This window comes from Thunnus thynnus, chromosome 1 (assembly GCF_963924715.1).
Source record: "Thunnus thynnus chromosome 1, fThuThy2.1, whole genome shotgun sequence".
Lineage (NCBI taxonomy): Eukaryota > Metazoa > Chordata > Actinopteri > Scombriformes > Scombridae > Thunnus > Thunnus thynnus.
In genome coordinates, this window is record NC_089517.1 from 27,743,516 (window position 1) to 27,759,923 (window position 16,408).

The 16,408-nt window shown below is 38.8% G+C and overlaps 1 protein-coding gene across 2 annotated transcripts in view; it reads left to right on the forward strand.

Annotated features, from left to right (window-relative positions):
• The window catches only part of LOC137185728 (protein unc-13 homolog C), a 114,651-nt gene that overhangs the window by 78,978 nt on the left and 19,265 nt on the right, over positions 1-16,408 (forward strand). The window contains exons 19-24 of one of the 2 annotated variants that reach the window (XM_067594061.1): positions 5,455-5,581; positions 8,908-9,004; positions 11,431-11,574; positions 11,810-11,887; positions 14,443-14,520; positions 15,357-15,383. In XM_067594061.1, the coding sequence (XP_067450162.1) occupies positions 5,455-5,581; positions 8,908-9,004; positions 11,431-11,574; positions 11,810-11,887; positions 14,443-14,520; positions 15,357-15,383 (551 nt within the window). The remainder of the gene's footprint in view (positions 1-5,454; positions 5,582-8,907; positions 9,005-11,430; positions 11,575-11,809; positions 11,888-14,442; positions 14,521-15,356; positions 15,384-16,408) is intronic. The other variant, XM_067594069.1, reaches the window with a different exon arrangement.

A 16,408-nucleotide genomic window follows, 5' to 3' on the forward strand; every position in this document is an offset into this window, starting at 1 on the left:
TTACATGTTTTAAGAAGGCCTTGACTGTTTGTGTGTTATGTAAAAGAGGAAATATCATTTGTTGCCTACATTTTTAGCTGGAATCCATAGATATAAAACATTTAAACAGTTTTATGAAAAAAAGCAGATAACTCATTCTGAAGTCAGCTTATGTATGTTTTATTGCAGTATTTTAAAACACTGCTCCCATTTCCCTCAGATTCTCTCCTTTATTCAAAGAATCACATCAGGCCCAGTGAATGGGAAATTACATCCTTTTGCTTTAATTCAGAGTGTGCAAAGAGGCACATTTGGTCCTTGTGTGCTTCAGTTTTCTATAGAGAGGATATGAGCTTTATCACTCCTAAACTGCGGAGTTTTGAAAGAAGAAAGCTTTTCAAGAACGCTTTAACTTCTAGCAGATATTTCTGTCTTAATACCGCGCATGTTTTGAGCTTGAAAGAAAAATATCATTGTAGAATGTTTGTCCTGCACAATGAACAGTTTAATTCTTGAAAGTTACAAATATTATGTACTCTGGTGTAAGAATACATTTGTATTCAACAGCAAGTGCATGTTTCTCAATATTTCCCCCACAAGGTGACATTTACTATGCAGAAAATTTTAAGATTGTATTAGCATGTGGTGTTAGGGAATGTTCATGATCTCCAGAAGATGAACATTAGCAATTTTTATGATCTGTCCTCTAAAGCAACTGTAAGAAACGTATATGTTTAATGCCACTAATAATAAGGATCTTAAAGTAGCAAAATTATCAGTCGTTAACATACTGTATACAGGCAGCATAAAAAATACAAAGCCCAACCAAAAAGGCTTTAGACTCAGATTATTTTTTTAATGCTGTTTCCCCTTAGTTTCATTATAGTAAATTAATCTCTATACATAGATTTATTACACAGCTATCCTTGTAAGGACATTTCATGACTTCCATTCATTGTGGACAGCCTAACCCAAACCCTAACCTTAACTAGGATCTCAGAAATGATGTTTGGCCTCATTAGGACGGGGCTTTGGTTCTCATGAGGACTACTGGTCCTGACAAGGTCGGTTTTTATACCAGAAAAGGTTCCAATGAGGTAACAAAACTGTGCGCGTGCGCACACACACACACACACACACACACACACACACACACACACACACACACAGTGCACAAACACACATATACACATCTAGCAAGCTAGCAGAACCTGGCTGGCAACACCAAACAAAACACCTGCTGACCTCTCCTTTTTGTCTTCCAAATGACCTCCTTCTGCTTACTTTAGGTGACTAGAGTGTGACTGTGAGTGTATGACAGCAAGTATGTGTGTAGACAGAGCTTAGGGCAAAAAGGTTGACAGACTGCAATAGTGTGTGTATTCGCATGCATATGTGTGTCCATCCTGTATGTGTATAAGCGCCCCTGCAGTACCAGCTCAGTTATTAAAGTGGCACTGCCAGAGTGGATCCTTCTGTTCAGATATTACACAGCCTCTACAGCAGGTCCTCTCTAGTAAAACAATATCAACCCAATATTCACAATGTTTAAACCACCTGCTCCTTTATGACACTGGCTGACTAGGTGAACTCAGGTGAAACCTTAAATCCCTCTGCAATTTCACCCATCAAACCACTTCAGCTATGAAGGTTAGGTAGGTGTAGATAAAAGCAGTGATTTTCCAGTGTTGGGTTCAGAAAGAAAGTAACTTTAAGGCATTGTCCCTTTTCATATCATGCAGGATACTGCAAAAACTTTTTTTTAGTCTTCTAGTGTGTCTCCTGGGATTTGTGAAAAGATTTTTGTCAAGATGTCAAAATCTATATGTGCAAGTTTAACAAACTCTACCTAGGGCTTTTATAGGAGAATAAGAGTGACTTGGGTAGATAGGCATGCCACTCAACAAAAAATGATATTTCTCATATCACAAGGTGTTAAGAGACAGACCTTGAGAAATTCATTATCGAGAAGAATTTAGGTGACATCTGTGCCATTATTGTGGTGTTTTTGCGATACCTTTCCCACAGACCATTTGTCAGTCAGTGTTGCCAGTACTGTGATTTTCTATTGATGGAGGTTTCGTTTCTGACACTTTGATATATGTTAAGCCATGGTGGCTATGGAAACAAATGCTTACTGTCCTTTCATTGATTATATTTATCTTCACACCCACTATGCATCTGAGACATTTTCTAAGAAGAGACCAACACTGTCAAACCATTTCTTTGAATTTATTACTTATTACTTATATTTATATATATATTTCACTGTAACATTGATTTTAAGTTGATTTAACTCTGAAGTTACACATAAACACAATGAAATTTTCTGTTAAATACAGTCTAACCTCAGTTTCAAAAGCAGGTTTGAAATGAGCTTCAGTCACAAATATAACAGACTGGGTTGAGTAAAGCACTCAGAATCTTCTCCATGCTAATGAGTAAAATATTGTGCATTGTGTATTTGAATACATTATTCACAGGTAGTGTTAGTATGTTAATTAAACATATGTAAATGTTTTCCTCAGGGCTTAGAGTGAGTGTAGGGTGGCAGGCGGTGCACTATTCATCAGAGTAAGTGTTCGGGTTCTTATCAGGATTAAAGCATGACAGTAGGGGAGCAATGCATTGGATTTAAACATGTCTTTGATGTGTGGATGTATGTGTCCTGTACTAAGTACTGTATGTGTATCTTCATTTCTGCTTTACCATTTAGAAGCACCTGCAGTAAAATAGAAAGAAATTATTACCCTCCTTTAAATTCTCTGCTTCTTTAGCCCTGTTTTAGACCTCATATATTGTGTCTAGATACAGTACAGCCAGAATTTGTCTCCATTTAGCTGAGATGGATTGCAGTTCACACCTGATATTAGAATATGTCTCAAATGTGTCTCAAATGAGCAGTTATGATCAGATAGTACCTCCCCACATTTTATCTGTGGAAAACCGGAATAGCTGCTAAACTGAAAAATTGATATCTGTGCACTGCCACAGAGAAATTATTGCATGGCTATTTGCATAATGAATAAAAAACTAGACAGAAAAACTCAAAATGAGAAAGAAAAGGTTGCACACAAAAGTGAAACAAGACAATGCAGAGTCACAGAGAGTGACTAAGAGAGAGACAGTCAGGCACACACACACACACACTAAGGAAGCAGTGGAGTGAGACAGGGAGAGGGAGATCATGGTAACTTGCCTCAGGTTAGGACTGAGACTGGGAGGTTTGTCATGGAATGTACAAACAGCATTTACAAGGTGATTGTCCATTGCAGTTTAGTATGCCTATGTTTTCACACAACACTATAATGTAAGCAAATGCATGATCACTCTGAATGTGATCAGAATGTTGTCTCAACAACCACATCTATGGATAAGGTTTGGTTAAGTTTAGGCAGTTAAAACTACTTGTTACATGTCAGAGAAAGACTGTGAGCATAATTCTGTTAACCCAACATTTACTGTTCGCAGGAGATGGGAGCAGTCTCTGGTGTTTTAAGCGTAGGCACAAACCACCAATCTTTTCATGCTATCAGCATGGCTCAGTGGATGGCAATGTTGGTTGCCTGGTCAGTCCACCAGTTTGGTCTCAACTAGGGCTGCACCTAACGATTTTTTTCATTATCAATTGATCTGTCGTTGATTTTCTCAATCAATTGATGAGCGGTTTGATCTTTAAAATGTCAGAAATTAGGGAAAGGTCAATCACTGTTTCCCAAAGCCCAAGTTGCAACCTAAAATGTTTTGTCAAGACCAACAGTCCACAACCCAAAGATATTCAGTTTTCTGTCATAGAGGACTAAAGAAACAAGAAAATATCTACATTTAAGAAGCTGGAAGCAGAGAATGTTAGCATCTTTTCTTAAAATGTTTTAAAAATTATTATCATCAATAATAGATTAATTGTCTGTCAATCGAGTAATTGATTAATCAATTAATCTTTGCAGCTCTAGTCTAAACTGAAATATCTCAAACTATTTGATGGATTGCCATAAAATTTTGTCCAGAATAATAGAAGTAATTTTCTACTCAGCTGTACTGTTTAGTTCTATTTAGCAGATTTTAGCACACTTACATGCTAAACTAGGATGGTTAACATAATAATAATATAATTATACCTACTAATTATCAGCATGTTAGCACTGTCATTGTGAGCAGGTAGACATTAGAATTTAGCTCAAAGCACCAAGTCCTGTGAATGCAGCCTCTTCACAGAAAGCTGCATTTTTCAGTTCATCTCATGCATATCTGATGGAACAGATACGCTTCTATTTTAATCAATACAGCTGTCTACACCGCTTGCATGTAGGCTCGAGTTTCACTGGCGCTTTACGTTTGATTGTGTGTCGGGCTCTGACTGTGTAGACATTGTTAGTCTTGTTCTGGTGAGGACAGTCTTGAACAAAGCCTTTGCTCTTCCCTTTTGTTAGGGCTTAGTGTTTATTGTATGACATGTTAACTTCCCCACTGGTCCTCATCTATCTTATCTGTGTTGAAATGATGATTTCCTCTATTCTATTTTCATGAAACAACAAATGTTCCCGTGATCCTCTAAGCTGCCATGATATTTCCACCACAACGCTGGTCTCCCTTGTTTTTTTGAATGTCTTCCTCCACCTCGTGGTATTGCCTCATCTACAGGAACATAATAAACACAAATAATTTACCCATCACTGCAGTAGCAAAATAATTTTCTTCTGATTGGTCTTTCTCCCATGGTCTCCTCTCTTTTCGTCTCATATCCCTCTCACTGTTTCTACTTCACTGATTTCTTTTCCCTCATCTCTTCTTTCTTCACTCCCTCTCTTGCACCGTCACCATTCATTGCTCTTCCAGGGGATCCCATGGAAATGTTTAATTGTTCTGAAATGTCTGCAGTGAGCTGGACTAAATGACTCAGCAGCCATGTCAGCTGACACGAAAGTCTAATCCACTTTAGTTTCAGTTTATTTGCAGTCATTCAAGGCCTTTCTTTGTTTTGAAGGGAACTGGACGCATTCACAGGCTGAGTTTTATTTACTTATTCTTCCATAGCTCAAGGCTGTACAGAATCGAGCTTGTAAGATGTCAGATTAAAAACAACCACTGCTTCCCAGGTCTTTTTTATGCTTATTAAGTTGTTTGCACATTCCTATTATGTGTGCATGTGTGTGTGTGTGTGTGTGTGTGTGTGTGTGTGTGTGTGTGTACTTTTGGATTTCTGGAGGAAATAGCAGTCCAAAGAAACAATGGGTCAGTCTTTCCTTCAGAGCACATTAACTAATTAATTAACACATTTACTGTATTACAGACTGAACATTTGATGCTGCAGTGCTGCCCTACAATTTTTATGCTCTCTGATCAGTCCAGAGGTGTTCCTAGGTGTGAGACTCATAAGTATTACAACTTAGGTTTCTCTGTCTTAGAATTGTGACTCAAGTGGATATACTGTATATGCTAACATGTTCCTTTCTCATGTTTTAATCTGCATTACAGAGCATGACAAGCACCGCCTATGCAAAAGTACTGAATACATGAATCTTCACTTCAAAGTCAAATGGTTCTATAATGAGTACGTCCGTGAGCTGCCAGCCTTCAAGGGTGTTTCACCTGAGTATTCTCTGTAAGTGCCCTCTCCTTTCACACGCATGTATTGTACATGTAGAGACACGCAAGCATGCATACATACATGTTATATTACATACACATACTGTAATTGGAACTGGATTGGAGTTGAAACTGCAGAAAAGATGCTTAAAACAAGCAAGGCTACAAGACACTAAGAGGATGATAAGACTGACTGAAACAGAGCAGAGAGAAACATTGCAAAGAAATTGTTCAGTTGCTTCAGGATGAAATTTTATTACAGTTCAGTGTTCATTTCTTACACTAATTATTGCCCATCTTTACCAGCTAAGAAATTGTTGGTGTCAACAAAACAAAATTTTAACAAGACTAAGAGTCTACAGCCATGCTAGTGGCTCTGTTAGGTACCACTTATGCTCAGTGGAATAAGGAAGTAAATGCTAAGAAATCCAAGTTTAGCATGTTACAATCGCATGCTAACATTTGCTAATTAGCACTAAACACAAACTACAGCAGAGGCTAACTGTATGTCATTAGTTTTACAGGTATTTAGTCATAAACCAAAGTATTGTACAAATTGAGACTTTGGCCTGACCCAAAAGGAAAAGTCAGAGGATCACCAAAGTCCATAGGATTCATCCTCTGGGGACCATAAATGCTAGCGTGGCTAAAAATCTTAATCATGGAAAGTAAATATTATGAATAAGACAAAAAGGCTCAAAGATAAATCTTTCAGGAATTCTGCAGGAAAGTGCAAATGTTTTTTCAATAAAAAACTTTTTTTCATACTTTCTTAATATTTTAAAAATTATTTTAAATTTTAAATCAACTTTAAACCATACTTCTGTACCACAAAAACCATAAGGACAAAGATTATGTAATCGTCAACAGTGTGAATATGATGTCTGAGTCATTGTGGCTGGTTAAAGGACCAGTGTGTAGAATTTAGTGGCGTCTAGTAGAACAGATTTTGGCAGAAATGCAATGTAATATTCATAAGTATGTTTTAATTGGTGTATAATCACCTGAAAATCACTGTGCTTAGATAGATTTAGATTAGCTTAGATAGCTTAGCTTAGATTTGGCCCTTTATATATACATAGGGAGTGGGTCCTCTTCCAGCCTAGAATGGACAAACCAAACACTGGCTCTAGAGAGGGCCATGTGCATTTTTCGCAACTTTCATGGCCACCATAGGTTCTCCTACACGCTTGAAAGGGGAGAGGTTAGGGGAGGGGTATTCAGTTGGTTGCAGTCTGCAACCTCACTGCTAGATGCCACTAAATCTTACACACTGGTCCTTTAAGACTGAATCTATAAACCTGTCATGTTTGGATTATCTGTGATGGCAGTTACAACAAGCCTTTAAACAAGCTGATCATAAATTGTTTTGGATGAGGAGACAAATTTATAGCTTAAAAGCAGGTTTTTGTTCTTCTTTTCACATAATCACTGTTTTCCATTATGCATGCATAATCATGTGCAGCAAAGCAGGAATAGCTGCAATATAAACACATGGAATGCAATGCCCTCTCCCATCCTGCCAGTCTATCAGAGTAATGACTCCCCCTCCCCCTCTCCAACACTGTCACTCAAACACCACCCCTAGCAGGATTGATTCTTCTTGAGACATACACATCATATGAACACACACACACACACACACACACACGCACACACACACACACAGACTTTCTCTCGTCTGCCTCGTCTCTCTTCTCTTTCTCTTTCACCACGCCCACCTTATTTATTGGCTCTTCCTCCTGTAGCAGATGCCCTTAGCCAGAGTACAAAGCCGTTTTGGGGGGACATCCGTTGCTCTGAGGACAAGCTTGGGTATTATATAAAACAAGGAAATGGCAAAATGAAACAGACAGAACAGCATTATTATTCCTCTAACAAATGTACTTCCTCACCCGACTCATCCGTCTTAGCCTGTCCTGTCCTTTGCTGTCCTCTGTCTGAGCCTTGCAGTCTAATCTGTCGACACAAACTGAAACCTGATATCAATGTCTGCATAAATTGGAGCCCTGGCCAAAACCACATTGAAATCTGCTAGGTCTCTTTAGTATACCTTTTTGAATGTAGCGCAATCAATTTTCATTGATCTCCCTTAAATGCATTGGCAGGGATGTTTCTAGGAGTTGATAAGGTCTGGGGCTAAGCTCAGACCATCTGGAGCTGTGGTCAGGGTGTGTGCTGTCAGGGTCAGGGTGTGTGCCAATTTTTTTGGGTTGTCCCTGCTGTTCTGCCTGGAACACTACTGCCTAAATTTAATTTAATTTACGGCACTGTATGACTACTGCAAACATTACGTCTCATTTGAAATTTAATTTTTAATAGTAATGTTAACACAGTTGTTCTGGACAAAATGGACATCTGCAGGGCAGCTGAGAGTTCTCAAACCTATGGCACCAGTGTTTAATTGCTACTTTTCTATTCTATTTTTTTGACTGCTTTAATGTTTAGCACTTTGTGTTGTACAAATAAAATAAACCAGCACCCTGATGGCTGTAGATTGAATTGAAACACTTGTTTATTTGTACATCCATTTAGGGAATATCAGGTGTTTTGACCATCTGGCCATCTCCAAATTGTGTTACCAACTCCCCAAGTATTCTATATCCTTTCATGTCATCTATGCCTACATGACAAAATGCTGTTACTCTACACTAATTAGCTTGTTGACATGTACCAGTAACATTGGCTTAGCCAAGTTCTCTGGCACAAATGTCAGAATGCACCAACAGCAGATATCAAAGATATGTAGTTAGGGTTCGCTTAGCTACATTAGTCAATAAACCAGTGGTTCTCAAATCTAGGGACAGCATAGTCGCTAGTGCTGTGTGAGCCTGGCAGCTGACAGACAGCATGAAGCAGAATTGCACATCGTGCGTCCATATCATGGCGCAGGTGAGGGCATGAGCAAGCACGTGAGGGCTGCAGATGGACTGAACTTGCATACAAGAGGGTGTTACCCAGCCCCGTCCACTCCCTCAGTCTCCACTACATCCACACACAGGCAGCAGCAAGAGTTAGGGGGTTGTCGGGAATTAAATTAATTACACTTCCTGATGATTATAGCTTTTTTTCCTCTGTCAGAAAGATTCAGAGCAAGTAAAAGAAAAATCCTGGCTAAAGCCCCGGAAGCCTGATGTTTACAACGCCGATGTGCATTGGTTTCCCTATGATTTTTAAATGATAAAATGCCCTGGCCTTTGAATCATTTTTTCATAGTAAACCGTGACTCATCTGGTGCTTCAGACAGATGAGATGAACCAAATGCTAGAAATTACTTCAAACAATAATTTGACCCATGCATAATAGAAGGTTTTTGGTTTGTTTTTTGTTTTGTTTTTCTAGGTGGTTCGAACCATTTGTCATTCAATGGCTTGATGAGAACGAGGATGTTGCCATGGATTTCCTCAATGGAGCGCTGGAAAGGGACAAGAAAGATGGAGTGAGCACTACCTTAAATTACTTTTTCAATATAAAACTTTATATTTAATCAGCCAAACAACTAAAGACTGCTTTCTTATTCACAAGGGAAATAAACAAAATTCACCTCTTGAGGAAGAGGATGTAGGGGATAAGGAAATTTCACATAGTCAAAAACATTCCTTGTCTGGAGGCATCGCAAGACAAGAATATGAATGAAATGTAAATTAAAAATGGATAAAAACAGGATCCAGGTATCATTGTATAATTCGTAATTCATTTGTAATTCAAAAACCAAAAAAACGGTAAATCTGTTATTTGTTTCACAACAAAAAACAAAAAAACGTTTTTGGTGTCAGAATCTAATAACGTAAAACCAATCAAACCCGGCCCGTTTTTGGTTTTTGCCGATTCATTTTATCGTTATTCCTTTTTGGACTGAATATTGCACAGGTCTGCGGACATTCAGCCAATGCGTTTTTGCGTTTGACACCAAAAACTGAAGTCACATGGTTTTTTCTTTTTTTCATTTTAAACCAAAGACGAAAAGCGAAATCACGTGATCTATTCCTTTTTTGTTTCCCAACGAAAATCCAGAAAACCAAATTCAAAAGACTGTGCAATTTTGGTTTAGAAATCAAGTGTTTTTGTCAGTTTTGTACGATAGCGGAAGCGGCTACATTAGCCTACCCATGATACTCAGTGACCGTTGCTATGGTGAAGACGCCAGTGACAGCCGCACGTGTGTGTAAACGGGATGAAGACGGGGTTATAAAACTGAACTTTACATTTCACATCCCTCATTGAAGCCCTACACTTTCACTTTCGTAATTTTCATCAAACTGGACTTTAGATTAGCATTTTATTCAACCTCCAATCTTACATGATGTAATTATTTATGAATTATTTATGTTTAATTTATTCTCTCATCACCTTTATTATATTTCATACACTTCCTTTCTTTGTCCATAGCACACATTATTTTCTTTACAGTTCAATGTGCAGTAAAGTACGTTGATCCCGATCGTAACCAATAATCTGCAGTACTACATAATGTTATACTGACTATATGTTAAGGCTGTCGCTGGCGTCTTCACCATAGCAACGGTCACTGAGGATCATGGGTAGGCTAATGTAGCCGCTTCCGCTATCATACAAAACTGACAAAAATACTTGATTTCTAAACCAAAATTGAACGGTCTTTTGAATTTGGTTTTCTGGATTTTTGTTGGGAAACTAAAAAGGAATAGATCACGTGATTTCGTTTTTCGTTTTTGGTTTAAAATGAAAAAAAGGAAAAACCCCTGACTTGATGTCCACAGACCTGCTGGATATTCAATTCAAAAAGGAATAACGATAAAACGAATCAGCAAAAACCAAAAACGGGCCGGGTTTGATTGGTTTTTCGTTATTTGATTCTGACACCAAAAACGGTTTTCCATTTTTTGTTTTGAAACAAATAACAGATTTACCATTTTTTGGTTTTTGAATTACAAATGAATTACGAATTATCAGATGATACCTGGACCAAACAGGAAGTAAAACATGATTTCGGGGCAATAAAAGGAACAGAAATATATTAGGCAATAATGAGACAAAATATGTAAAATATTCACAAAACATTTGGCAAAGAAATTGTTGACCCACCTGGTTTGTGTGCATGTGTGTTCATATGTATCTAAATGACAGGATGTACTGTATATTTTTTTGTTATGTCACATAATTGCATGGAGAGAGGCACTTACAATTGCTTCTAACAAACGCTGCAAAAGACATTGCATAGGGCTACACTTTTCTTAAAATGTTGATATTTTAAATTGAATCGTAAAACTTTTCAATCAGCACAGTTTGCCCTTTAAAATAGCACAGTTCTGTAAAAACAGGTGAACACTCCACATATTTTATGTGTCCAAGTTAATTTACAAGTCACGTGGAGTACTACACAGCTTGTGAAAACAGTTGTATAATGTTTTTTGTGGTTCTATAGAGGCTTTTTCAAGTCAGAAAATTACTCGAGTCGCATCACTGACAGGTAACAGAAAGCCTGCATTACAAAATGAGGTTGTAAAGTTTATGTGATTAAATATGATTTTTATGTTAATTATGAATAAATGTAGGAATTCATATATGTTAAAGACCTAACTCATATATGTGAAAGACCTAACGTGGCATGTTATTAGGGCAGTATACCTCAGCTAACAGTACACCTACTGTTCCTCATCAGCATTAGGTGGTCTAGATTCCTGCTCTGTGAGCAATGTACTGTAGTTACAGAGTAATTGTTACATTAATTGACTATTGTCAACACTGTTCTAAAGAATATTATGCTTTTACAATGTGCCTAAAGATCTAAGATTTTACATCTGTTTCTCTCTTTTCCTTCTCTCAACCCCTGCATCACTCTCTCTACACTTATGCCTCTCTCTCCAACTATCTTTCCTGCTACAGTTCCAGCAGACCTCAGAGCACGCCCTATTTTCCTGTTCAGTGGTGGATGTGTTCACTCAACTAAACCAGAGTTTTGAGATTATCAAGAAGCTAGAGTGTCCAAACCCACAGGCTCTGGCTCACTTCATGTGTCGCTTTGCGAAGGTCAGGCTCTTTGGAAAGGCCTTCAAAGAAACCTGAATACTCCTGTAGGGAGTAATAACTCACAGTTAAAGACTATAACATTGATCTAAGAAGACTCTTTGACGTGTTTATTCTGTTTTATATCATCTCTTTATTGGGTTGTGACTGCTGAAAGTTTCTCAGTATGTTCCAGTGCTTCAATAATAGAACAGCAAACATATTATAATTATAATATTGTCCCTCTCCCTCCCTGCAGACTATCAACAAGGTTCTTCTGCAATATGCTGCAATCATATCCAAGGACTTTCCTTTGTATTTGAGTAAGGAGAATGTGGTAAGTGCCCCCTCAAAGTCTGAAAACGTTAACAGAAAGGGATACCTTGAGTTGAGTTTTTTTCTGGGTACAAATGCAGATGATGGTGTTTCCATGATGACTGTCTCTAACAGCAGTTGGCATGGAGACTATGTGGCAAACGTTAAAGATAGCAGCCCAGTCTGTTCTATGCTGAGCTCTGCTGTGTCTTCTGTAATGCACTTAACAAATTGTCTCTATTAACCCAGATTCAATTATTCATCTCGCAGCCCATAGCTGATTGGGTAAAGTCATTGGTATTTTCTGGGCTCTCTGTCCATTGTTTAATGTGACGGATGGCTAAACACAGAGCCCTCTGAGTGGCCTAATTATCCACACTGGTCTTTGAAGTTGAAGTGAAAGATAACACACAGGGTACTAGCAGAAGAGGCAGATGTTTCTTTACAATTCTGACAACTCATTACAATTGTTCCAGAGAAAACATGAAATGTCTCCTTGAGACAGGAGTGACAGATGATGGAAAAAAGGAAATAAAGAGGCAGATGGAGTTATACAGTAGCAGGGTTACATCAAATTGAAGCTAATCTCTATAATATTATTTTTTTTAATCATTTAGTACCAGATATTGTGTGAGGTATTGTGACACGTCCACACTCCCCTCCCCTCTTTGGTCTGTCTGTAAACAAAGCGCTGACTCGATGAATGCATTTCTTGACATTGCTAATATTTGTGGTGAAAACCTTTTAGTTTACCATCACCCTATACAAACAGTATTTTCCCTCTGAATTCTAAATCAATCAGTAGATACTAGGGGTGTAACAGTACTTCGTCCCAAACCGCCATGGTACGGATGTTATGGTTCAGTGCATGTAGTCGTATGAAGAATAAGGCTTGTGACCCAAACATTTACAAATAGTTTAATAATCCATTTATTCCAACGTGCGGAACAATAATTCTGGAGAGCAAGTTACACCCAGAATGTTTTGGCAGTGCACCACTTAGCTGTAGCATGCTCATTGGTGTATGCTAGCCAAGGTAGCCTGGTTGCCCTGGTTACGCTGCCTTCAGGATGACAAACTAGAGACCCATAACACTGACGAAGTGCAACACTATTCTTAAAATATGCTCTGTTATCTCCATAGTGAAACAATACCGTGTCTCCCCTCCCCCCTCCCCTCTCTGTGACGGTCGGCTTTTCTTTCTGTCTTTGAGTGAAGCCGTTTAGAACGATAAACACATTTGATTTCTGACGTGGTCAGACAGCATGTCGTAAGAACCAGTTCTGAGTGAGGAAAATGTAATCAAAAAGTCTTAAAGTTTGGTTCCTCTGACCGATATATTATTATATATGACATCATTAGATTATTAATACTGAAGCATCAGTGTGTAAGCAGCGTGTTACTGTTGTGGCTGCTGGAAGTGGAGCTAGTTTCAACTACTATATGTACAGTTAGACCATTAATCAGCATAAGACAGCTGTCAGCAGGTGTCCTCACTCCTTGCAAGAAACAGAAATGTTGTTTTCTTTTTCCACTGCAGCAACTAAACTGTTTCAGTAATAGTTATGACCAATTAATTGATCCATTGTTGGATGTTTACATTTTTCAAAATAAAGGACCAAAATATCATTTTCTACCCTTCTTTTTTTCTGCTGTACTGAAACTGTACTGAACTGTGTCACCAAAATCGAGGTATATACCGAACTGTGAATTTTTTGTACCGTTATACCTCTAGTAGACACTAATCATTTCACCAAAGTTAAAAAAGCAGCCTTTAACGGATAGATTGTGATATATTCAATCCGTGTGTTCAGTCCCCTATTCTATATTTTTCAACCTCTCTCAAGCTAGAAACATGTAACGGAGAGAAATCTCTATTGCTTTTATTTAGATTTGGAATATCTAATCACTCCCATACAAATATGCTCATAAATCTAGTTGAGAGCAAGCCATTATGTGCTGCCGCAGAGACACTATAGGCTGCTTTGTAGACTGAAAGACACCAATCATCTTTCTCCTGTGGGGCACAGAGTTATCATGTTAGTGCTATCCATTACCACCATCATAATTTTTAGGGTGTTGTAATTTTGTCAGTTCTTTTTTGAGCAGATAATGTACATAATATGTGACTGACTGAAAACTAGGAAGAATTACTCACAGTCTCCATAAAAAGCATTGTGATTAATGTCTGTCATCTGTTAAACTTGTTGTGGAGCTGAGAATCGATAATGCCTGACATATTCAGTGCAGACATTTCTCTCCCCGTTGTATTATGTACTGCGTTTCCCTGCTGACTGTCAATGTCGTGCAGAAACCTTGCATCTTTGTATAGATGATCTGTCAGGAAATCAAAACTGATAGATTTAACTGTTGTTACCCTTTTGATTTTTCTGATGTTTTTGAATGTGTTTCCAATTATACGGGCTTGTGTCAAGCTCACAAACTGTTACAGTATAGTGCCAATAGCTGTTAAAAAAAGGAAATTTAATACACTAGGTTTTTGAGGGATGTCAAAACCATATATATATAATATAAAACACATAATATATAATACATCTCATTCTTGTACTTTTACAGCCCTGCATCCTTCTCAACAACATTCAGCAGCTCCGTGTCCAACTGGAGAAGATGTTCGAGTCTATGGGTGGCAAACAGGTCTGTGCCTAGCTGAGTGCATCTGTCTGCTATGTCTGTGTCCAGTTTTGAGGCAATTCATTTTCAATTCTAATTTTGAAATTTCAGCCCTGTATAAACTATTAGAATGCAATTCTCCATTTATCCATGCAGAGAAATTCTCTTTACATCTGTGTCCTTCCACTGGAAGGTCAAACCACAAGGTTATCTACAATACAATATCCCCCAGCAGGTCTTGTAGGGATTTACTGTCTTGCTCAAGGACACTTCAGCAAAATTGATACCAGTTACATATATATGGAGGTACATATATATGAAGGCTTAAACCAACATCCTCAGATCAGCACTCTGCCGAGAAATAAATGCTGTGTCATGATTATGTAAATAATCATTTCAGATTACATTTATTTGAAGTGAAAGTGAATTGACCCCATCAGTGTTGTGCTGTAATCCGTCCCTCAGTTCTGTGCGTAACCGTCTTATAGACTAATCTGACATGTAGTTCAGTTTGCTAATATCACATTTCTGACTACTACCTCTACTAGTGTTCTTACCCCATTACTGTTTCCTCGTCTCTAATCCCCTTTGTGTATAACATATGTTGCCTTAACATTTTTGTAAATATTGAGTTAAACCTATAAATCTGTGTGCTGGGTTTGAAACACCATTGAATATTTTCCCTGTCGACCTGTCAGTCTGTCAGTCTAACCTGAGAAGCAGCCGCCACGGCTTCTTATGACTTACACGCATGTTTCTCTCCAGTATCTAACGCCTGTCTTGCCTTGCGTTTTGTCTCCTGTCGTTGTGTCTTCTGTTTCCCCCCATTTCCTTTTTGTGCTCTCTCTCTCTGTCTCCAGGAGGAGGGGGTTGTGTCCTTCTGTAAGGTGTGTGCAATAGGACTCGTCAACACCCCTTCCCACCATTTACCGAATGATACGAAAAAGCACGCCCCCTCCCCCCCGTGTCTCCCCACCACCCCTCACACTCCTACGCTTCTCACCCCACCCCCAACCCTTCCAGCAGCATGTGCCACAGAGCATACGGAATCTGAATTACCCATCACCGCTCTAGACAGGCTGCTGAAGCTCACCATCCCCACATTCTGGGGATAGTGGCTCAACCCACCAGACCCCATCTTTATTTTTAGCTTGCTTTTTTTCTGTCCACCACTTCTCTGTCCATGGCTAATTTAGAAGTGTGATATTTATTTTAGTTTGTTTAGTCCCCCTCCCCCCTTTTTTTTCCTGGCGTAAAGAGCGGAGTCAGAGACTCACCTAGTCGCTGGCAGTGGTTTTGATTATCTCTATCCATTCCCCAGGCTGCAGCCACAAAATGCTTCAGAAAGTATTTTTCGGACAATGTTTAATGAGCTTCTCAAACACTTACAAATCTCTCCAGCTCTGCCCTCAGCTGAGGTGGTGCTACCTCTTCACAAACCTTTTTCTCATGTGAACTCTGGACAATGTCCGGAGAATCAAGCCTGGACATTGTCTAGAGTTGCCCTTTCACACATACACAGCAGGAGATTGTCCGTGTCAGATGTGTTCTGACCTACTGGAAATACTCCATTTGATTTAGGCAAGGGGTGGCGCCTGGGTAGAGTGTGCAGGAGGCAGGACATGATGCAAAAAGTATGCTGCGGTTGTAATTTGGTGTTTTTAAGCTTTTAACCAGAAATAAAACTGCTTTTATTTTCTGAGAAATCACAGGAAGTCTCCCATTAGTCCTAGCTTCGCAGCGGACTGTTCAGGCCCAGTCAAAAAAATGCAGTTTAGCTGGCCTGCTGCGTTTATCCAGTGCCAGCTACATGATAGAAACATCGTCAACACGCCTACTCGCTCGCTGTGAATTCTCTGGAAAATTACCTGTTGTATTAACACAAGGGGTCAATCGGACATTACACAGACTT